This window comes from Brachionichthys hirsutus, chromosome 19 (genome assembly GCF_040956055.1).
Source record: "Brachionichthys hirsutus isolate HB-005 chromosome 19, CSIRO-AGI_Bhir_v1, whole genome shotgun sequence".
Lineage (NCBI taxonomy): Eukaryota > Metazoa > Chordata > Actinopteri > Lophiiformes > Brachionichthyidae > Brachionichthys > Brachionichthys hirsutus.
Window position 1 is genome coordinate 11,959,064 of NC_090915.1, and position 23,137 is coordinate 11,982,200.

At 46.6% G+C, this 23,137-nt stretch overlaps 1 protein-coding gene across 1 annotated transcript; it reads left to right on the forward strand.

The window, feature by feature from the left end:
- The first annotated feature begins 218 nt into the window (after nucleotides 1-218).
- Nucleotides 219-23,131, forward strand: prrc2b (proline-rich coiled-coil 2B). The gene is made up of 30 exons (XM_068752545.1): nucleotides 219-458; nucleotides 539-716; nucleotides 1,067-1,169; nucleotides 2,736-2,799; nucleotides 4,167-4,310; nucleotides 4,664-4,974; nucleotides 5,062-5,186; nucleotides 5,283-5,446; nucleotides 6,086-6,167; nucleotides 7,020-7,188; nucleotides 8,020-8,356; nucleotides 8,442-8,617; nucleotides 10,479-10,680; nucleotides 11,563-11,767; nucleotides 11,890-13,881; nucleotides 14,258-14,421; nucleotides 14,525-14,640; nucleotides 14,713-14,854; nucleotides 16,575-16,651; nucleotides 16,732-17,019; nucleotides 17,109-17,210; nucleotides 17,321-17,513; nucleotides 17,603-17,700; nucleotides 17,774-17,901; nucleotides 17,975-18,200; nucleotides 18,276-18,437; nucleotides 18,832-18,911; nucleotides 19,024-19,105; nucleotides 19,274-19,462; nucleotides 21,151-23,131. Exons 1-30 carry the CDS (start codon nucleotides 344-346, stop codon nucleotides 21,316-21,318), a joined length of 6,582 nt encoding a protein of 2,193 aa, XP_068608646.1. The 5' UTR covers nucleotides 219-343; the 3' UTR covers nucleotides 21,319-23,131.
- Nucleotides 23,132-23,137: the final 6 nt, after the last annotated feature.

Below are 23,137 nucleotides of genomic sequence, written 5' to 3' on the forward strand. Positions count from 1 at the left end.
ACAAAGACATGCTCAGTTGACGGAATTGGAAAATGATTGACTTGCCCAATCTCTGTGTTTACCCTCTGGTTTGAAAACATGTGAAACGTTGATTATTACCAGAAGAACAGTTCATTTACATTAGTTTTTGTATATAATTTTGTTCAATGCGAGAATTACATGGCAATGATCTAAAATTAATGTTTTAAAATCTAAATAGTGCCTCATTACACACTTCTGGATGTAATATTTAATTCTTATTTGTGGGTCTGTAGTTAAGGTGGGATTTGTTGTTTTTTAGAATCAGAAGGCACTGGGAAGAGGAGCAAAGAAACATTTCCTTACCCGATGACATTACATCGCAATGTCCGATCGTTTGGGGCAAATAACCAAGTCCAGGGATGGGAAAAGCAAGTATTCCTCACTTAGTCTATTTGACAAGTACAAGGGAAAATCAATAGAAACTCACAAAAACACAGGTATGGTTTTTCTTTTTCTTTTCAGTATTTGTATCTGTGTCTTGGTACCATTTCCTTGTCTCAAAAATGTTTTCCTCCAGTAGTTCCGCGACATGGCTTGCAGAGTCTTGGTAAAGTGGCCACAGCCCGGCGTATGCCCCCCCCTGCTCACCTTCCAAGCTTGAAGTCAGAAAACAAAGGAAACGATCCCAACGTGATTATTGTGCCTAAAGACGGTACAGGATGGGCAAACAAGCAGGAACTACCCGATCAGAAGAGGTAGAGAAAAAGAAGATGCTGTAAACTACCTTTGGTTATGTGGCAGATCTGTTGTATGAACTTTTGTATATCACATAATCTATTTTATGTAGTCCAGCAATCCTACCGTACTCATCTCTTGTTGGTGATTTACAAGAATCAAGTTGTAGGTTGTCAAGAATTGCTAAATACTAATTACTGGGTGCAATGAAGAAACAAGTCCTCAGGGACCAGCATCGCTTGAAGCGAAAGAGTTTTCCATTTCATAGGGCAGCGTCAGGAACCGTCTGAAATGTGTTGAAATAGTTTTTCTTTTTAGACTAGCACAGAGCTTCTCACAAAGCTAACAGTTCAATCTTTCTTCCTTGTAGTTCTGTTGCATCAATACCACAGCTGCCGGAGTTGCAGCCACAGCTGGCTTTACAGAAATCTGTCTCCAATCTTCAGAAGCCCTCAGCAGTAGCCAATCAGGAGGTGAGTTGGTGTAGCTATTGTGATTAAATATTTATCTCCAATCTGATCTTTGAAATCCTCTTCTTGAAACCGCAGCTCTAATATAGGTTTTATCAGTTGTGTGCAAAAGGTTCGGAAAGACTATAAAAATAAATTGTGTTGCGACCCCATTGACACAGTTTGTACAAAGAGGAATCAAACAAATAATAACTTTCCTTCAAGTCTGCCTTCCCAGATTCCTTCTCATTATTTACCTCAGGTTCTGAAGGACACTGATTCTTGACCCACTGAGAGGCCATAGATTTGCCTGTAGTATTGTCCTTTCCAGTACCATTCATGCTCAACAGATGTACTATTGCGAGGGTGTATGGTGGCAAAGTGGTTAGCGTTGTCGGCTCACAGCAAGAAGTTACTATGTTTGAATGGTATTTGTGCGGAGTTTGTGCGTTCTCCCCGTAGCTCAGTTGGTTGTGACCGGAGAGTCACAGTTCAAAAGAGCCTATTGAACTGTGAGCGAGGCGTACCTCCTCCTGCATTAACTAACTACTGGTGGGCCAGCCAAAATGGGCAAAAGGGGGAGAGCCGCTGCTGTCCGGACTACATAGGGCCGGCAGAACAGGGTTCTCAGCTCTACCTTAACAGGAGTTTGCTAAAACCATCCATCCATCCATTTTCATCCGCTTATCCGGGGCCGGGTCACGGGGGCAGCAGCCCAAGGAGGGAAGCCCAGACTTCCCTCTCCCCGGCCACTTCCTCTAGCTCTTCCGGGGGGATCCCGAGGCGTTCCCAGACATAGTCTCTCCAGCGTGTCCTGGGTCTTCCCCATGGTCTCCTACCGGTGGGACGTGCCTCCCTGGTGAGGTGTTCAGGAGGCATCCTAAATAGGTGCCCGAGCCACCTCATCTGGCTCCTCCCGGATGACTGAGCTTCTCACCCTATCTCTCAGGGAGAGCCCAGCCAGCCTACGGAGGAAGCTCATTTCAGCCGCTTGTACCCGAGATCTTGTTCTTTCGGTCACTTCCCAAAGCTCGTGACCCATAGGTGAGGGTAGGAATGAAGATCGACCGGTAAATCGAGAGCTTCGCCTTTCGACTCAGCTTTCTCGTCACCATGACGGATCTGTGCAGGGTCCGCATTACTGCAGATGCTGCACCGATCCGCTTGTCGATCTCCCGCTCCATCCGTCCCTCACTCATGAACAAGACCCCGAGGTACCTGAACTCCTCCTCCTTTCAACCTAAACGACTGAAATAAAACCAGAGGACAGGACCACTGCAGCCACCAGGAATACAAATGAGAAGGAAATCAATGTATGAAGTCCCTCACAATCGCCCTCAAGGTCTCCATCCCCCTCTCTATGGGCACTGATGGCAGAGACAAAAGGGGGTCATCTAACAGAGAGATTAACAATCTGAACAGCACCTTAGATCAAGCAATCTTTGGTTGCTTTAGATTGAGAATATGGTGTCCAGCATCTTTATTTAATGTAAATTTGGAAAGGATTAACTGTTAGAAATTGGATAGGGCAAATGAGAAGAAGAGCTTATGTAACTTTTAAACTGTTCATACATTTCCTTATTTCCACAGAACACCAACACAGGTGGACCAAAGCAATGGGCCCAGCTAAATGGAAAGGCAGTCGAGCAAGATGGTGAGCGATCTGTCCGATTTATCACTGCACATCCAGCAATTGACCTTTCCGTGACCTGCCCCGTCCTCATGCACATAGAGCGGTCTCAGACAATCTGACCAAAATGGATGAAAACCCATGTAGTAGTAGGAGGCTGAGAAGATCTCCCTGGTGATTTCTCAGTAATGTTTTTCAAGGATACAAATATTTTGCTGAGGAGCAAACGGGAGGGATTCAAATATTTCAGTGAAGGCTTTTTTCACTCAGTTTTTTTTTTTTTTTGCCAAGTCAGTGCTGCACTCACTTCAACTTTTTATCAAAACCAAAATATATGGACTCTGTTGTCAAGCGGGGTAAGAATGAATTTTCATTTTTTATATAGACAAAGTTTTTTGGTGGCATTATACGTGATTTAGTCAGTTTATTCCAGATCAAACGTACAGTACCATCATTTGGTGAGTGATGGGCTGAAACTATTTCTTATGACAATGTTTGAGAAAATGTTATTGGAACTTATCAAATATCTTACAGTTTACGCTATGGTCTATTGGTCAATAACTATGCAGAATAATACAAACATCCCACTGATCAGCTTGAAGTCGGGTGCTAATCAGGGTTAAGCTGTCACCATGGAGATTTGGGTTGATGTTAAAAGTTGTGTTTTTCTTGGGTGACAGTAACTACAACTAAAAGTTAACAAATCCTGTCAGTGACGTGGGAGGCTAACGCTAGCTTTAGCTATAAACGCTATGATAGATTGGCAACATGGTTACCCGTCACGATAATGTTAGTGTGCAACACAAGCATAAATGTTGGGTTAGCCACATTAAATCTGACAGCGAATTAAACCCAACACTAATAACTGTACTTGGATCTCTTTATAGGGGGCTAAACCTACGGTACTGTAAATGAAATGCTGTTGTACACTATGTTTCTCTGTTACTTTAGTAGTAGTTCATTACTTCTGCAGAGATGACTGTTTTTTTATGTATTAATGTTCTTCATTTCACTTTCATAATACATTCAACTGGTCGTGTGATCTTTCACAAAATATGATCCAACGCAGACATTTCTTATTGCTGGTTTTCTGTTTAGGGAAGGGAATAAACCTTCCAGTCGTTCAGGATACCGGTCATCACTGTTACACAAACCGTGGCTACAACGTTTCACCATTTTCACTGTTGTATGACATGCTAATCAAAGTGCCAGTAGGTAGGTTTGTCTGACGCAGTGTTTTCCCACGAAGATTTACGCACACACGTCAAGCAGGCATTACGTGTACCGTTATGATTGTAAAGTCATGTGGGCGTGTATTACGGAAAGGTCAATGTGATTAAGATCAGGAATACTTATGGAGAATATTAACGCATGTTTCAATGATGAATCAGGTTCAAGGGCCTCAAAGCGACTTCAGCCCTTCTCTCACGAGGAATTTCCCACCCTGAAGGCAGCTGGAGAACAGGACAGGGCTGGCAAGGAAAGAAACGGCTTCGATCCGTCGTATGGGCCCGGACCAAGCCTCCGCCCCCAGAGTGAGTTTGGGTTTGTTTTTATATATATAAATCCAAAAAGGTTTTAATAAATCCCAGGTAAATGATAAAAGTTCTTCTGTGTAATGAAATGGTTATATATTTAATATCTAAAATTTGGAAAGCACATGGTACATTTTGCAGTAACTCTATTCCCCGGGTTGAAATGTATTTATCAAAACAACCGATTTCCGTTTTCTAAAAGCAGTATGTGATATTTGGAAGGAGAGGTTGAGTACCAGAGTAATCTCCTGTCATGTAACATGAGATCAGGTCAAAAAAATGGTGAGGTATTGCTTTGAGGTTTTTTTTTAAATGCCTGTACACTGCTCAAATGGTTCTTACCACCCCTAAAGATGTGACGAGCTGGAGGGAAGGTGGTGGCAGGAACCTTCATCCCTCATCCCTCAACCTCGGCCTGCCAGCAGATCCTGAGGGTAAGATCACTGTCCTGGGTGAGACTGCTGCTCCTTCAACGTCATCTCACGCCTCCTCTACCACCGGCACAACCGCTAGCGTAGCTACGGCTCAGTCACCAGTGACCCATGACCTAAAGGAGCCTTTCCTGAGACCAACCCAGCCTGTTCGCAGGACTGTCCCCACTGCCCTGCAGTACCAGCTTCACCACACTTCCACTGCTGTCTACCACGATATGCTGCCCGCATTTGTAAGTACTATGTATTGATTTGTGAGAGCGCACATGCTTTTTTGTTTGTTTGCTGTATTGCTGCTATGAACATGTTGTTACTTTCAGATGTGCTCTAAAGAGACACGTGAAGCCCCGGGTACAAACCATGTTCCTGCCGCTGCAGCAGCTCCGGCCCGGTTTGATAGCAAACCTGCCTTTAGACAGACCTACTGCAAACCTGAACTTGTCAAGTAAGGACATTCACAGCTTCAGGGCATTTCTTAATTCCAAGTCTTTGTGGTGTCTGAAAGTTATTTATTTGTCCTTTTCGTCCTCTGTGGGTGCAGTGGCGATGTGAAAAGAGAGAACCGTTTTGTCCGTGTTCCCCCAAGAGTCTCCTCTCAGCCCATCCGCAGGCCTGGAGACAGACTGCAGCGCCCGGCCATCGTTAACCCAGAGGACCTGAGGGATCTGGATGAGCTGGACAACGACTGTGAGGATGGATGGGCCGGTCGGTATTTCATCCACTGGAACTGTTCCCAGTGTTACACCAGAATATGTACAAATAGTTCTAATAAAAGTTTACCTGTAAGATTTCAACAGTACCTCTGTAGCTTCAGATAATATTAATAGATAATATTGTGTGTGTTAAATGCTTTATATGGTGGTGAATTGGCCATGACACTGAAACATTTTCTCACCGGTTGTTTGGACCTGATTGGTGGGTTCTATTCGGGCTGATGTAGTGAGGGAGGACATGAGAGTGGCCGGTGTTGGGGAGGACGAAGCAAAGTGGAGGAGGTTGGTTTGCTGTGGCGACCCCTCAGGGGACAAGAAGAACGTACAGTAGTAGTAGTACGACGCTTGTTTGTCTTTTTTGTATGGAGAGATTTTTACCTTTTTTCTTCCTTCACTGCCTCGACCTCAAAGCGAAACTATGTTGTGAACAAATCGTTTAATTTATCGTACTGAGATAGAAGTTTGTTTTGAACCAGAAGCACATTTAAATAATGCCAGGTTGCTGCAGGTGTTTGCTTCTACATGTGTACATGAAGTGTGTTTCTTCAGTCTGTGGAGATTCCCATTCCTGTCCCAGCGCTCTGCATCACATCCCAGGACTGTTGGTGACTGATGATTTGTGGTTTTCCAGGACTCCATGAGGAAGTTGATTATAGTGAGAAGCTCAAATTTAGTGATGATGAGGAGGACCACTGTGAGAAAAACAAGATGTGGTGAGATCTCTTTCTTTGTAGCTACCGTAATTTCCGGACTGTGGGCCGCTACTTTTTTTTACACTCTTTGAATCCTGCGGCTTATACAATGATGCGGCTAATCTCTAGACCAATGAAATTATTAAACGGGTCTTTGGTGGGCCGATGAAACACATGAAACACACTCAATCTAAATTCTTCAGATCAGTCATTTTGCGCTTCATGCACACATACTCCTGGAAAGCAAATGGACACACTGTGCCACCCTTGTCATTTGTGCTTTGTTGTTAAATTTACCCTCATTGTGCCCCATATAGTTAAAATTGTTACTTTTAGTGGGGCTAAATAGGCCTCAGCATATTCAAAGGAGTAATCTTCCTCCTCCACCTGCACCACACACTTTCAACAACCAAGGTAAAGTGTACAATTATGTTTTTACTTTACTAATAATGTATAACTGTACTTTTCTATAATTAAGGTTATCTTTAATTCCTTTCTATATTTTCGCCACGTGTAAACCATTGAAGGATTAAAACAAGTGTTTCAGGGGCTTTAATTTAAATGGGGAAAAATTATTTTGGTTTAAACAGTAAGGGAACGGATTAACTTTGTGAACTGAGGTTCCACTGTATTTAACAAAGTTTTTAAAAAGCTGTAAATATCTCATGTTATAACGTGGATTCCTGCTGCTTATAGACAGGTGCGGCCTATATATGTACAAAATCCTTTTTCTTTTTAAATGTAGTGGCTGCGGCTTATCAGGTGCGCTCAATAGTCTGGAAATTACGGTGCATATTACTCTTTTTATACCTTTATACTCATTTCCTTCACTTGAAGGCTTCCTGGTTTAATTTTTCATACGTTCCTCTTTAGGACTGGGTGGGAGAGGGAGCAAGAGATCCAGCAGGACAAGCAATCCCCCCTAGGTTCCCGTGATGTGTCTTACCTCCAGGGGGGCCCTGAGGAGAGTTATTTTCTCCAACATCATCAACATGAGCCTCCCAGGAAGGCAAATGGCAGATATAGCTCTGTCGATGCCCCGGTAACAATATGCTTTATCTTCCACTCTGAGGTTACGGCTATGATGAACTCTCGTGACTGTGGAGGGAAAGGCACCACGTTACTTATTGAGGATATGTAAAGCATCGTGTTTGTGTACCCTACTGATGTGCCTGACTTGCTTTCACTAAATATTCAAGATTCAAGATACTTTATTTGTCATTATGCAAACATAATAAAATCGTGTGAAGGCCCACGGCTCAAGGCACTCATCGGAACATAAACAAAAACCGAAATCCCTCTTAAAAGCAATGATATATACACACAGAGAGAATGAGAATCAGCAAACTATAGGGCAAATCAGCAACGGCAGCACAGTGGGACAGGCCCAGTGTCCATTCCGTGTCCCAGCTCACTGCAAGGGAACGACAGCTTTCACAGCTCTGGGGAAGAAGCTCTTCCTGAGCCTTGCTGTGCTGCTTCTAAAATGAATCTTTCGACGATTCCTGTTTCCCTGGTTTAGAATAATTCCTCATCTTATAAATAATTATCCTGAGGGTTAACAGTTAAACATAAATCGACACGTCTGGAGATCTTTGGGGATAGATAGTAGCTATTAAAGAAAAAGTAGTTGGAGGACAGAGGGGGGGGGGGGGGTACTTGCAGTGAATATGGTCTGTGGTGTAATTTGACCTGAGCTGCTGAGGCAAGAACTCTGGTGAGGTACACAGTCCAGGTGTTCTGCTCCCATTGCTCTGAGAACATTTTAATTCCCTAAATGGTCACTGCTAGCCCTATCCAATCACAAAATCCTGAATACATTTGTGTTGAGCGTCCTCGTGAATCTCCTCTCTTCCATCTCTAGGCCCAGCAGAAAAGCCAGGCTGACCTACCAAATGACCAGGAAGATCATCAGCGCCAGCTTCATGCTCAGGGCCCGGCGAGGGCAAAATATGTATCGCCCGAGATGTCGGAGGCGGTAGAGCGGGCCCGGCGCCGTAGGGAGGAGGAAGAGAGGCGTGCCCGTGAGGAAAGACTGGCTGCATGTGCTGAAAAGCTCAAGAAACTGGATGAGAAGTTTGGGAAGACTGAACGGCCAACATCGAGAACCGAAGAGCGCCAGAAAGAGGGAGAGGGTAAAGATGTTCCCCTGTCTCCAAACCGGGAGCAGGATAAGGCCCAACACGAGAACTGGCAGGACAACACAAAAGGTAACGGGATACAAGTGGACCCTGTTATATTATAAATCAGATGAAAACATCCGATCTAAATGGTTTCCAAAAACATTATTTCCAGATGCCAGTGAGTGCCCTCCCAGGAATTCTCCCGGTCATAATTACAGTGAGGAAGCTAGCTTCTCTAACTACCCTGGCAGTGATGTTGACAGCCAAGAGGCCACCTCCCCCTCAGGGGACCAGAGTGGACGTCATTCCTCCAAACTTGTTCCAGCCCGTTTTCAGCAGCAGCAGCAGGTGCGTGCCAGCTGATGGCCTTCTGACCCGTGAGGTTCTCATTCCACACAATGCATCAGTGTGCTAGTGGCTGCTGGGTGAGAAGAGGGCTTCACGCTAGCCTATTCAGATTCAAACAACTTTATTTATCCTAGAAGGGCAATTCAGTTCAAACAATCTACCCAGACCAGTGGCAGTCAACAGTAGAATGTCAGAGACCGCAGTTAAGTGGATAAAATAACTAAATAACCCAGTAAATGGTCAGAAATGCTCGCTGGCACCTCTCATGGCCTTGTAAAAACTCACAAAGACTCACACCAGGACCAGGACAAGAATACAAAATTCACATAATAATGGAATAAATGGTGAGAGGGTGGAAAAAGCCATTTGTGGGTTGCGCTGTTGCCTCACAGCAAGAAGACAACCAGTTGGAATCCTTTGTGTGGAGTTCATATGATCTTCTCGTGTCTGTGTGGGTTTTCTCCGGGTTCCTCCAAAAACATGCAATTTAGTTGAATTGATGACTCCAAATTGTCTGTAGTGTATAAGTGGTTATCCGTCTTTGTGTGGCGCGCTGGCGATGCGTCTGAGCTGCACCCCGCCTCTCACCCATAGCAAGCTGGGATAGGCACCAGCAACTCCCGTGACATGCAAAGTGGAATAGTGGGAGATGACACAGTCTCATTCTCCAAGATTCTTTAGCTCAGTCGGTGCCAGCTGTTGGCAGCGCTGACATACGCTGAGTACCGGCGGTTTCCCTCATTTTGCCCTAGATTTCAAGATCCACAGAATATTATGTGCCATGACTATGCAGACATGAAAAACTAAAGTCTCATCTTTCATCAGAAACACAAAGCTTGTTTCTACCATTCTCCGTTTTGGGGTTATTGGCTGTGGAAGAGAGGCAGAAATTAGAAGTAAACTGTTGTTTACTTCTGGATAACAATAAAAACAACACTGAAAAAGAACTTTTGATGTTGTAATAACAAATTTATTTGCAAACAATATATCAGCTGTACAACGGCTGCTCCTCGGTGATCCAGACGGAACCGCTCCTGACGAATCCCGGTCAGGCTCAATATATCCGTCCAGAACCGAACCGTCGGTGTGTGTGGCGATGCACGCCGGGATTTAGAACGACCCCCGGGTTGACCGGCGGTCGTCGGTCTGCTTCGGTAGCGCTCGGCTCTTCAGCTCCGTGATTTCGCCGTGATCGTTGACGATGATTGATTTGAATAACAGAAACTGCTGCTTTCTGCTCAGTACCGGGACTCGAACTCCACCGTTTCAGCAGCTTATAGTTCTCAGATCGCTGCTGCGGCGCCGTCCCTCCTCCTCCCCTACGTACTTCCTGTTTCGTCTCTCATTACATTGTGACAGACGGTGATCACCCACCCACAAACAGAAGCACTGCCCCCAACAGGGTGGAGGTCGCCATTACAGCATAGGAGAGGTCTGATATTCACTGAGGACATGCAGAAAACCGTCCTCTTTTGTCATCGTCCCCCGCGAAAAAATGATTTGGATGTGTATATACATATTTGATGCGAAGGTGTGGATTTTTTTGGACGTGTCGGTATAGAATGACTTTTAATGTTCATTGATGTTCTCTTCAGAGCTGTTATAATGAGGTAAGGTGTTCTGTCTTTGGGGAGGACTGCTGTGTTATCTTCATGTTATCCTCTATCCTCAGGACACAAGCCTTGACTTCATTCTGTCAGCATTGCCCCAGACAGATGACAAGCGTTGGACGATATCATCTTTGCTAGCACTGACAGTCATCGTAGCTTCAGCTGGACTAGATGTCTATTTTGCACAGAACAAGGACCATTGGTTTTGTTCACCATTTATTAAAAGCATGTTTGTTGCCTGCCTTCTTTAGGAACAAGTATATAAAATGCAGCACTGGCAGCAGTCCGGTAATCCTGCCCCATCTGGCTCGAACAACTCCCAGCGGGGCTACTATCCACCACACGTTCTTGGGTTTGATCCTCGCTGGATGATGATGCCGCCTTTCATGGATCCTCGTATGGCCCAAGGACGATCTTCTGTGGACTACTACCCTGGCACTGTCCACTCTTCAGGTGAGTGGCAATCCTAAACTTTGAATCTGGAATCAGAACGTTTCATCAGTAGGGCCCGACATCATCACGTCAGGCACGCAAAATGCTGACTCGGTTAAGACGCCTGTCTGAAAGACTTTGAATCCGAATTCAGACGTTTAGTACCTTTTTGGGTTTAAACCAAACAAAGAGCTTGATAAATCCAAAGTGATTCTCAAAATCTGCCAAGTGGAGGTCAGTTATTGCAGAAACACTACAAACCTCAGAAACTAATGCTAATGCTAAAGTAAGCTTCCCACAACAAGGCGTCTGGGGCGAAACAAAAGAACGTGAAGAATTCACTCGCATTACGCCATGGTTCTCCGCGGGCTATCAAGATAACGGAGGCTTGTAAAGAGTTACGCCCGTACTCGCTAGTAGGAAACGGAGGCTTTATTGCACTTTAAGAAATGCCTTCATGCACTTTGTTGCAGGTCAAGTTTACCTTCACTCAGTCACATTTTGTCACTGTTTAGTTTACAGCTCAAGTTTAAACTGAATTTACAAGTAAACCAACTTATTTGTTTGCACTTAAAAGCAATTTAATTCCTCTGTGATGTTCCCTTAGGTTGAGAAAAAATAAAATGACACAATGGAGCCATTTCCATTAGAGTAGATTCATCTTTTTACTGCTGAAATATGTTCTAATGTCAGTATTGATCCCAGTTCTATTGTATTGCATGGTTGTGAGAGTGAATCAGGTTACAGCTCAAAATTGTACTTCAGTATCACTAAATGAATCTGAATCCATTAATTATCGCTGAATCGTGATTAATCGATTTTGAGCTTTAGAAATTGAAATCAAATTGATACTGGAAATTGGTGAATACCCCGCCCTACTCATCACTTTTCTTTCATGAACAGGAATGATGAAATCCATGATGCAACAGGACCATTTAGGCAGCCCTGGTTCCGATGAAGGGTGTCATCCTAATCTTCACCAGGAGAGAAGAGCACCCTCCACTGAGCCTTACCCTCTGTGGAACCAGGAAGGCTATCCCCTGCGCAGCTTCACACCACCTTATCAGAGACAGCATGAAAGCTCAGACAGTGGCCAGCAGGAGGACAGGTCAGCTCCTGCAGTGAAATATTAGAATTTAGTGTTTCTTAAATGAAACCTTTATTTAGGACAGCCATGGATAATCCCAGAAGCCTGCTGTTTGTCATTAATCCTGTTATATCTTGTTTTAGAAGTGATGGCTGCGCTCAACAGGACTCTTATGATGAGAGGCTCAATGAGGGCGTGAACCATCCTCAAGATGACCTCCATTATGCTTACCAGAGCCGAGGTTCGGGCAGCGGACACCAACATAATGACCAAGGCTTGCTGACCACTGTTCAGATCCAGTCCCAGAGTCTGAAACAAGACTCAAGAGGCCAGCATCTTAAAGAAAGCGCTGAGCCTCACAGTGAGGCCATAGATGTCTGTCAGGACAGCTGGAAAAGCGCCGGCGACCAGAATCAAGATGTGGGACTCAACAGTGCTCAAAGCCAGTGGTCTACGCCCAGTTCCTGTTCCAGTAAGAGTGCCACCCAGCCATCTGAGACCAGTGGGCGAACCTTGATTCGAAGAACTGGGACCATCAAGAAACCAGTTCTCAAGGCCCTGAAGGTGGAAGACAAGGAAAATGATAAGCCTAAGTCTGAGCCTGAGGAGAAGATTGTCCCTTATCGCCTGGAGAAGGAGGTCCTAACTAATGTTTATGACTTGAAGAAAGACAACCAGCCAGCCAGCAACAGGCTCTCAGCCTCACCTGTTGTTGTGAAGCCTGAAGAGAAGCCACGTCAGTCCCCAGCCCCCGCCAAAGCAGAGAGACCACTGAGCACCTACGGTGATGACTCTCTCAAGGAGGTCACCTGGGATTGTGGCAAGAGCCAATCAACAAGAGATTGCCAAGAAAACAGAGAGCTCCATGCACCCCGACGCAATAACTGGATCTTCATTGATGAAGAGCAGGCCTTTGGCACCATCAGAGGAACGGGTCGAGGCCGCAGTAGGGGTTTAAGGGAATTTAGCGCTCGAGGTGGAGCCCGCGGTGGCCGAGGTGGCGATGGTCTCCGGGGGTCTTATAATAGTAATAACAACAGCAGTGGTACTCAGCGTAGAGGCAGGGTACCACCGAGGGACCTCGTCAAGGTGGAGGAGTTCCAGAAGGGGAAGCCCCGGAGGCGAAATGTCAGCGAGACTTTGAGTGAAGCCTCCGAGTATGAGGAGCTGCCCAAAAGGCGGCGGCAGAAGGGATCTGAAAATGGAGACAGTTACACAGAATCTGAAATCTGTAAAGCTGATCGAAACTCTTGGAGATCCAACAAGGTGTACGCAGATGACCAGACTGCCATGGATTCCAGAGACAAAGCCAAGGAAAGCAGGGGGTTTGAAGGCCGCATGCTGCCCCCCCGACTGAACACGAATGGAAGTTACAGCCGAAACTTTGGATCTAGGGACATCTCCACATGGAGGGGACGTGGGCCCCCGTTTATTGGCACCATGCAAGAGAATGGTTATTGCCCCACAGCTGAGGCTTCATACACCTGCAGACTCCCTGTTGAACGTGAAACTGTCAAGTATCCCCCAAAGCTTACTGGCCCCTTCACGGAAAATGGCACAGAAGATCGCGAAGGAGATTACTACTGTGACAACGACAACCCTGACAGACAGATGCTGAGGAGACGGCGTCCACCCCGTCAAGACAAGCCTCCCCGCTTCCGCCGTCTGCAACAAGAGCGAGAACCCGGTGCGAACCAGTGGACAAGTGAAGAATACATCAATGGAGACTTTGCAAACCCCTGGCTGGTCCACTCCAAAGCCAGCGGGGAAGACAACTGGCCTAGTAGCCACTACTCCAGTGGGTGTACCGTACAGCACGGTCAGGCAGAGGAATGGGAGTCAGGGTCAGACAACAGCGACTTCGGTGACTGGAGAGAGAAGCGGCTTGGAGGTGGAGGCCTGACTTTACAGGGACACGGCGAGTTTGCCTCAGACTCCGGCCACGGTGAACCAGGCTCTGGTGAGAAGAGGGAGCTTTGTAAGAGAAGCTTCTCCAGCCAGAGGCCACTGGTGGAGCGGCAGAACAGGAAAGGAGAGCCACCACTGCTTGAAGTAAACAAGATGGGGCGTATGCCAGATAACCCTTCCTCTAACAGGAGTGACAGTTGGCAGAATGGAGGCACGTCTTGTAAAAGGTGAGGAAGAGAGGAGTCAGTGAGTGGGTTTCAGTTTTAAAACTTGAATAAACTGGGATTGGCTCTAGCAGCTCCTATGACCCGCGGTGGAAAAGTGCTAGGAAGATGAATGAATGAATGTTTGTTGCTTTTAAATGGTAATTTGGGCCGACTGTGGCTCAGTTGGTAGAGTGGGTCGTGCAGTGACCAAAAGCTCGGCGGTTCGTATCTCTGCTCCAACTATCCACGTGTCGAAGTGTCTTTTGACAAGACACTGAACCCTGAATTGCTTCCAGTGGGCCTGCCAGCGCCTCGCATGGTGTGAATGTGAGGCTTTGTAAAGCGCTATAAGCGCAGTCCACTTGATGTGTCAGCATTAGAACTTCCTTCATTTCAGCAGGGGACCTGACGAGGTGGGTCTGGGCTACAACATTGAGCAGGTGGAGGAGAGGAAATCCACAGAGTCCTCTGGAAAGAAGTTGGTCAAGGAGCTGAAGCAAGGACCTGCCAAGACAGACCTAGCTGAACCTCTGTCTCAGTACGAGCTCAGCGGCTATCCACGTGAGTCAAGTGTTCATAAAAATGTATTCTTGCACCCTCTGTTGGTACTGATTCAAAATTACATGCTGATGATGCTCAGTGCTGATTATGTCTGACTTTGTAGTCGAGAGAGACCCTGGAGGACCGATTTCGAATCAAGATGGATACCAGGATGACTTGTCCAAAAAACAACGACACCCTCTGGACAATGATAGGAGGAGGAAGGACCATGGCTCTGCTGTATGTTAATGTGTTCTCAGTGACTATGTTGTGGATGAGCGTTGGGTTAGCTTCTGGTTGTTCCTGTGTCAGGTGCCAGTGAAGAACAGGACCATCACGTCCAAGATTCCACCACGGTTTGCCAAAAAGCAGGGAAGCATCGGTATTGAACAGCCGGAAGAGGCGCTTTCTTCTAACAACCTGGGAACTGAAATCTGGGAGACCAACAGCTCAGGTATCAGGCTTTATATCAGTGGCTTTTTTATTCCCCAGCGACGGGGGGAGGGTTTGATTCCACATTAGCTGGACACGGTCCTGAATATGTGCATCTCCCTTCAGTTTGCTTCTTCTAAATGTTTTGAATAGTGTGACATGCATCGGATGAGCTTGTGCAGTCCTTCAAGATTCAAGATTCAAGATACTTTATTATCATTATGCGAACGTAATAAAATTGTGAGAAGGCCCACGGCTTTAGGCCCTCATCGGAACATAATCAAAAACAAAAGAAATATCTTAAAGCAACAATATATATATATATATATATATATACAGAGAGAATGAGAATCAGCAAGCAATAGTGCAAACAGCAACAGCAGCACAGCAGGGCAGGCCCAGAGCGTCCCCAGTGGGACAGGCTCAGAGCGTCCCCAGTGGGACAGGCCCAGAGCGTCCCCAGTGGGACAGACACAGAGCGTCCATTCCGAGTCCCAGATTACTGCAAGGGAACGACTGCTTTCACAGCTCTGGGGAAGAAGCTGTTCCTGAGCCTCGCTGTGCTGCTTCTTATTGTCCTGAACTGCCTCCCTGATGGGGGCGGGACAAACAGTCTGTGGCCCGGGTGGGTGGGGTCTGTGGGCGGGACAAACAGTCTGTGGCCCGGGTGGGTGGGGTCTGTGGCGATGCGTCTGGCCCTCCTCTGGACTCTGGAGGTGTAAACAGAGTCCAAATCAGGCAGACGGTGACCCACAATCCCCTGAGCTGTCCTCAGCACCCGGGATAGGTCCTTCCTGTCCTGCGCCGTGCAGCTGCCGTACCACACGGTCGCACTGAGACACAGGATGCTCTCTATCGTGGCCCGGTAAAGGTCTTCAAGCAGCACAGAGGAGAGTCCAGCCCGCTTCAGCTTCCTGAGGAAGAAGAGCCGTTGCTGGGCCTTCTTCACCAGGTGTCTGGTGTTGAGTGTCCAGGAGAGGTCAGAGGAGATGTGGATGCCCAGGAATTTAATGTTCTCCACACGCTCCACTGCTTCCCCTCGTATGCACAGGGGGGCGTGTTCAGTCCTCCTGGACCTCCTGTAGTCCACTATGACCTCCTTGGTCTTGCTGGTGTTCAGAACAAGGCTGTTCCTCGAGCACCACAGCATCAGGTTCTGGACCTCCTCTCTGTAGTGGGTCTCATCGTTGTTGGAGATGTGACCCACCACAGTGGTGTCGTCAGCAAACTTCACAACCGGGTTTGTGGAGTGGATGCAGAGCAGGGCTGAGAACGCAACCCTGGGGGGTCCCAGTGTTCAGGATCAGAGGGGAGGATGTGGTGTCTCCTATCCTCACCACCTGGGGCCGGTTGCCGAGGAAGTCTCTGACCCAGGAGCAGAGCGGTGGAGACAGTCCCAGGCTGTGGAGCTTCAGAGCCAGCATGTCCTGAAGCTGAATACAAGAGGAGCAGAATTTAACTTGCAGTAAAGCAGAGGAGGATTTCAACAAAACCCGGCGCTACCTTCAAACAGGGTCTTTTGTTGAATATGTAATGTGGATACTTTTCAAGAGTGCAAATCCAGTTTCATCTCTGTTCCGTCTCCACCAGCATGAGACACGGTTTTCCAGAAATTGCGCATTTGCGTCAAAGTTTTCTGTTTCTGAGAAACGAGATCATTTTTAAGGCTAATGATCGGCCTTACTGTAGGAAAGCATGTGCTGTCAGATGCTGACCACTGATGACATGTTTTCACTGTGTAGCCCTGTCGGTGCAGTCTTCTGGGGGGGACTCCTGGACTAAACGGGTGTGCTACACCGGGAGTGAGCCCAACTCTGAGGTAAAGCATGAAGCCACTTTGTGTCTGTGGTTTGTGATTGCCTTGAGAAACCCTGCAAATGAGTGACTCCTTTGTGCCAGGACTCTGACGCTGGCCCAGAGCAGACTAAAGAACAGCACAAGCCCGGGCCCATCGGGAACGAGCGCTCCCTAAAGCACCGCAAAGGCTCTGAAGCCGTGGACAGGCTGGAAGGTGGCCCCATCACCCCGGTCAATGGCGTGGACCTTCATGTGGATGCTGTGTTACCTGTACCTCCTATTGAGTTTGGTGTTGGTGCCAAAGATTCTGATTTCAGCATCCCGCCCGGCTCCACTCCAGTCCCTGCGTCCATTCCTGTCAACAAGCTTCAGGACGCACTCGCCGGCAACGTGAGATGCTATGTTTAAGCCTTTTAAAAAAAGCAGGATTCTTCTTTTAGAACGGGCGGGAGTCTGACGTCTCATTTCCTGTTGAACAGGCGGCTCTCAACCAGAGTATTCCCATGCTGCGCTCCAACCACCTGCAGCCTGGCATTAACCTCAATCCCATCTCCTTCCCAAGTGCTGATCTCACTCTGAAGGTATTTGAAAAACAATTCCATGAAACTGTCCAACAAAGAAGGGCTGCTGTTCCTCCCTCTGTCTGTTTATGCCTTGACGGAAAACATCTTCATTTTTTCCCCTCGCCCAGATGGAATCGGCACGCAAGGCGTGGGAGAACTCCCAGTCCCTCCCTGAGCAGGGCTCTCCTGGCGTGGGTGCTTCAGGTGCTCAGCCTCCCTGCAGCATCGGCTCATCCGCTGGTGTCAGCTACAGTTCTTTTGGGGGAGTTTCTATGCCCCCCATGCCTGTGGCATCAGTAGCTCCCTCCATGTCCATGCAGGGTAAAACGGCGTTTGATCTTGTTTTGATCTCCACGACCTCAGAACTCAGAATGTAACCTAAAATCTCCCGTCTCCCTTGCCGTCTGCAGGTAATCATATCCCCCCATTGTATTTGGATGGTCATCTCTTCCCGAGCCAACCACGCCTTGTCCCCCCAACCGTGACTCAGCAGCAGACCTACCAGCAGGTAGAGATGAACACACACAGGCTTGCTTGTGTAGCAGCAGAGTTGTTGTCATTCTAATTGTCGGTCCATTCAGGCAGCTGCAGCCCAACAGATTCCCATCTCCCTACACACGTCTCTTCAGGCTCAGGCTCAGCTGGGGCTTCGGGGGGGTCTACCCGTCTCCCAGTCCCAAGAGATGTTCAACACTATTCCCCCTTTCAGGTATGGCCACGTCGACCCCTTGTTGGTCTGTGTTTTCTTTTGCTCATTCTGCACCTCTTCTTCACTCGTTCAGATCCCAGGTGTACATGCACCCCAGCCTGTCTCAGCCCAGTCCCATGGTGCTTTCAGGAGGGGCCCCTCTCAAGGGGCCCTACTCTGCTTTCCCTGGCATGCAGCCCTCAGACATGGTCAAGCCACAGTCGGGCTCACACTATCAGCCCATGAATGGCAGCCAGCAGCTGGTCTATGACAGCCAGATGAACCAGGGGCCTGGGATGGGCTCCTCCCAGCTCATCCAGGTGGGAGGGGTTGGGTTGTTTGGGAGATACCTGTGTGCATTTAGTTCAGCAGTTAAAGCTTGGAGTTTTCCTCAGGTGACCATGCCGCTGCCTGGCTCTCAGCTGCGCTACGGCTCGGCTCAGCAACATCTCATCCTCCCGCAGTCCATCCTGCAGCAGGGACAGAGCCTGTCGGTCGGGGGCCCCCGCCGGATCCTACCGCCCAGCTCTCAGGCCGTCATGAGCGGCGGCCGGGAGGTATCTGAGAGTCTTCTGTTCAGAACTTCAGTCATTAGAAAGCATTTAGTCCAGAGTTGGGCAAACTTTTTGACTCGCGGGCCACAATTGGTTCTAAAATTTGACAGAGGGGCCGGGTTCGGGAACAGATGGATGGAGTATTTGTGTGAACTAATATAAATGACATGTAAAAGTCACTACATGAAAGGATTTGGCCTTTTACAGGTAGCATTACAGGGAAAAGGTCAAATGAATGAGGTTTAATTATAATACAATTTAATTTAATGATATAATTTAGACAAGTTCGGCGGGCCGGATTAAATAGCCCAACGGCCCGTATATGGCCCCCGGGCCTTGGTTTGCCCATGCCTGATTTAGTCCCATTTCTCTACAAATAAGTGGTCTCTTTTCTCAGGGCTCACAAATGGAAATTAAAAGCTTCCAGTTCTCGGACAAATCCAGCCATTCTCCCGGCATCGCCGGAGCGTCTTACAGGTGAGACGGAGCTTGTGTGAGAAACCGGAACCTCAGCTTCCTGCTGCACCGAGTGGAACGCAAACATTTTAGCAAAAGGATTGAAAAACCAAAAGTGTTCCTTGTCCTTTAGGCCTGGGTCTGCTAGCCCCAGTGGGAAGCCGTCTGGTCCGGGGGGGGGCATCGGCTCTCTGCCAACACATTTTGCCCAACAGGTACTGATTTTGTTAAATGTCAAAATCACATGATTGGTTGAAGGCGTCCATTTCCTTCATCATCATCCACAGAATTAGATTTGTTCGTTATTCAGACAGGATGCAAGTATCAATGAACAGGTAAATGCTAATGATTTGTTTTTGCATCCTGCTCTACCCTCCCAACAGGTCCCACCTGCTCAGGGTAGCATGGTGATGCACATGCGGCCCCCCACCACAGGCCCGTTCCCCAATCCCATTCAGAGACCAGTCATGCAGGTCAACAAGCCTGTCATTATCCGGTCCCCCCCTTATCCCAGTCCTAGTTGTGACCCTGCCCCCGAGCCCCCTGTCAAAGGGTCAGAGGATGGCATGAAGGTGAGCCACCCACTGTAAATATAGGTAATTTAATTTAATCCATTTTCTTTTTCTCTACTTGCCTGTTTTGTATTTCTGGGTCATTGAGACTATTCCTTCATGAAATGTGCAGTTTTATTGTCTGACTTCATGAAGGTTTTATTTTGTCCCTTGCATGGACTCCCCAGAGCCATATCTCATGTGCAGAGGTGGTCGGTAACGAAGTACATTTACTTAAGTACCTAATTAAGTAGTTTTTTTGAGGATCTGTACTCTACTCGGGTAGATGTTTTGGTGAGTACTTTTACTCCTACATTTGACAAATAAATGTAATACTTTCTACTCTACTACATTTCCAAAAAGGCTCTCGTTGCTCGTTACTCCTGCAAGGTGCATATGATGGAGTTTTTTTCCATTCAAAATCGACCTAAAAGCATCATTAGCCACACTCGCGAACAGTCGGTGGCACCAGAACATGGATTGTCAACAGGAAGTGTTGCCGTCTGGCTCAGGCGCGCGGCTTCTGGCGCCAGCTGTCGCCGCTGCTACTCGTGGATGTAGCCATTAGCTCAGGGGTGGGCAAACTTTTTGACTCGCGGGCCACAATAGGTTCTAAAATTTGACAGAGGGGCCGGACCAAGAACAGATGGATGGAGTATTTGTGTGAGCTAAATGACTAAATGACACATGAAAGCTATTACATGAAAGGATTTGGCCTTTTACAGGTAGCATTACAGGGAAAAGGTCAAAAGAATGAGGTTTAATTATAATACAATTATATTTAATGATATAATTTGGACAAGTTTGGCGGGCCGGATTAAAAAGACCAACGGGCCGCATATGGCCCCCGGGCCTGGGTTTGCCCATGTCTGCATTAGCTGGAGCGTTCGTGACCGGCTTACTTTCCTGCCGTCGACCCGAAGATGGCTGCTGCCCCCATCGAGCGCGAAGCGGACACTCCGGTAGAAACCCCCGGCCCCCGGCCCGACCTAAAGTCTACCTCATTTAACAAGGCCGTATTAAACTTCATGCAAATACACAGCGACTAGGGTTCGGATGTAGGCGGTAAACTTGAACTGAGACGTTTTCAACGTTAGTGGTAAATAATGCCTTTGTGTTACTTTATTACTGAGCCGCCACGGTTTTCTCATTTAGTGGCTATAAAGCAATGAATAAGTGCCTTTGATTTCTCAATTGTATTACGTTGCTATGGTGGTGAATTGTTTTATTTACCGTTCACTGGTCTTTTAGCCGCATTGTGCGTTTTGTTGATCGAGGTTAGAGCTGGGCGGAGTCTGATTGTGGTTACACCTGTTGGTAACGAACAAGAACTAAATAAATGTCTGTTTTCAGTTTACTTGCATCTCTTCTTTCTTCATTTATGTCTGGATTAGTTAAACCATGGTGAACTGAACAGGAACAGTCTAAAATACATTATGCATCTTCAGAAGTATTGTTACCTCTAAGTATGATTCACAGTACTTAAAACAATTTAATTTCAGTACTTAAGTGTTTTCTACAGCAAATACTTTTACTTTCAAGTACATTTTTGATTTGGCAAATTGTACTTTTATTGGAGTAGTATTTCACTAGTAGTATCTGTACTTTTTACTCGAGTAATGAAATGAAGTACTTCGACCACCACTGCTCATGTGTGATTTGCGAGTCTCTGCTGTAGGTCTCAGTAAATCTGCTGCATCTTTGTACAGAATAAATCCATGCGAGAAGTACGCAAGGCGGTGGGCGAGGGCAAGATGCCATCTGTGGCCATGACCATCAAACTCCAGGAGCCTCTGCCCCCCACAGGGCAAGCCAAACCGGCACGCACTGGAGCCATCAAGCCCCAGGCCATCAAAGTAGAGGAGGGAAAGGCGTAGCGCTGGACTTTTGAATTCTCATCACCACTCGACCTGCCGACGCAAGCCTCTGACCAGAATCTGAGCCTCCTCGGACCCTCATCTCACGGCAACCGGCAAACATGCAGGCATCAAACTGAATTGCTCCTCCGGGACTGTCGGAATTATTTCACACCACATACAGAGATATATAAAGATATATAAATATATACATAGACAAAAACAGTCTTTTAAGCATATCTCTTCAAGGTCCTCTTTAATTGATTAGTCACTTTAAAGGGTAGATTGGTGAAGAGAAGATATTTTTGTTTGTTTATTTGAGGGAAAGGCCAACAGATGGTTTCCTGACAATTTTGCCAAACTGTATTTTGTAGCCCTGAAAACCAGACATTTGACATAACTCGCTGTGAGAAGCAACATCTGTTGATTTTTTCAAGATTAATTTGGAATGCAGTGGGACACTCTGTCTTATTTCATTTTTACTGGAAATTTAAATGTTCAAGTCATCAACCGTTCTTCGTCCTCTGCAAAGGACATCTCATTAAAATGTCGCCCCTAGAATCACACCTGGACTAAATCCGGCAGCCCGTGATCTGGTGCAGACCCAAGACTGGTAGGACCTTCTTGACTTGACCCCTTTGCTATCTTCTGTATGTAAACTGAAACAGCTGGCTGATGCGTTCTGTCATTGTGCAGCGTGTGCATGACCAGCTGAAGGACTCTGAGCTAGAACCCTGAGCATGGCTTTCACACTGCTGGTTTCCTCTGAGTCCTGATGAACCAAGAGAGCAGTTTGTTGGGGGGGGGTTCACTTCAGTGACAAGAATGGAAGCCCCTTCCCTCCTAAAAAAATAACTGAAATGTTTGCCTTCATATCACTTTGTTTGGAGTGCAATTATTCAAAGCGTCTGTTAATGAAAACGTTTTTACGTCCCTTGGCTGGGGTGGCACACGTTGCTTTTTCCTTTAAAAGCTTTTGAAAGACTCTTTCACGTTCACAGCACTGAGCAGAACTCAGAAACGCTCGGTGACTCGGCATCTGTTCTCTGAGGTGGCTCTAGCAATAACTGCAGCCAATCATCAGCCAGGGTCCAAACACCGAATTTCTGTTGGAAGATCACGATCAGGGGATGTTGAGCATCGCTTGTTGAATTGAAAAACGCTTCGTTAAAGCTTTATTTGTGAACAAGCAGACTACAAAGGACTTTTATAAGTGTTCTCTTTGAAAATGTGAAGCTGTTGGATCCTCCCTTATTCTACTTTGTTCCTATAATGGATGCTGTTTTTGGAACTTGCGATGAATTTATCATAACTGGTTAAATGTTAAGACACTATGAAGTGTTTGGATTTATCTTTGACAGTGTTTCACTGGTATGTGTGTACAGGTGAGCCTTGAACCCACATTTTATTTTAGATATTGTGGCACTAGAAAAGTTCACTGTGTTCTCAGAATGGACTGCTTTCACTCGTGGATAGATTTATCCAGCTTGGGGTGTTTCGCCTCTCAGAAGATCTTCATGCTCATCGCATACCTGCACCGAAATGTCGCCCTGAATTTCTTTTGTACTTTCAAGATGCATATATCACTTTTCAGAGGACCAGCGCTTTCGCTTTCTCCACCTGATCAAACATTCTATTTATCCTACTTGATCTTTATCCTTTCAGATATTTGGTCTCCCTTGTTTAAAAAAGCTTATTGAAAGAAGAAAATAAAACAGTTGTCGTTTCCTAAATGTACTGTCACTTCGGTATTCTCACTTTGTCATATTTAAAATGCACCGAAGTCTTGAGAAAGAAGGTATGAGAAAATGATTTGGAAACATGAAGTTTGGTAAACCGA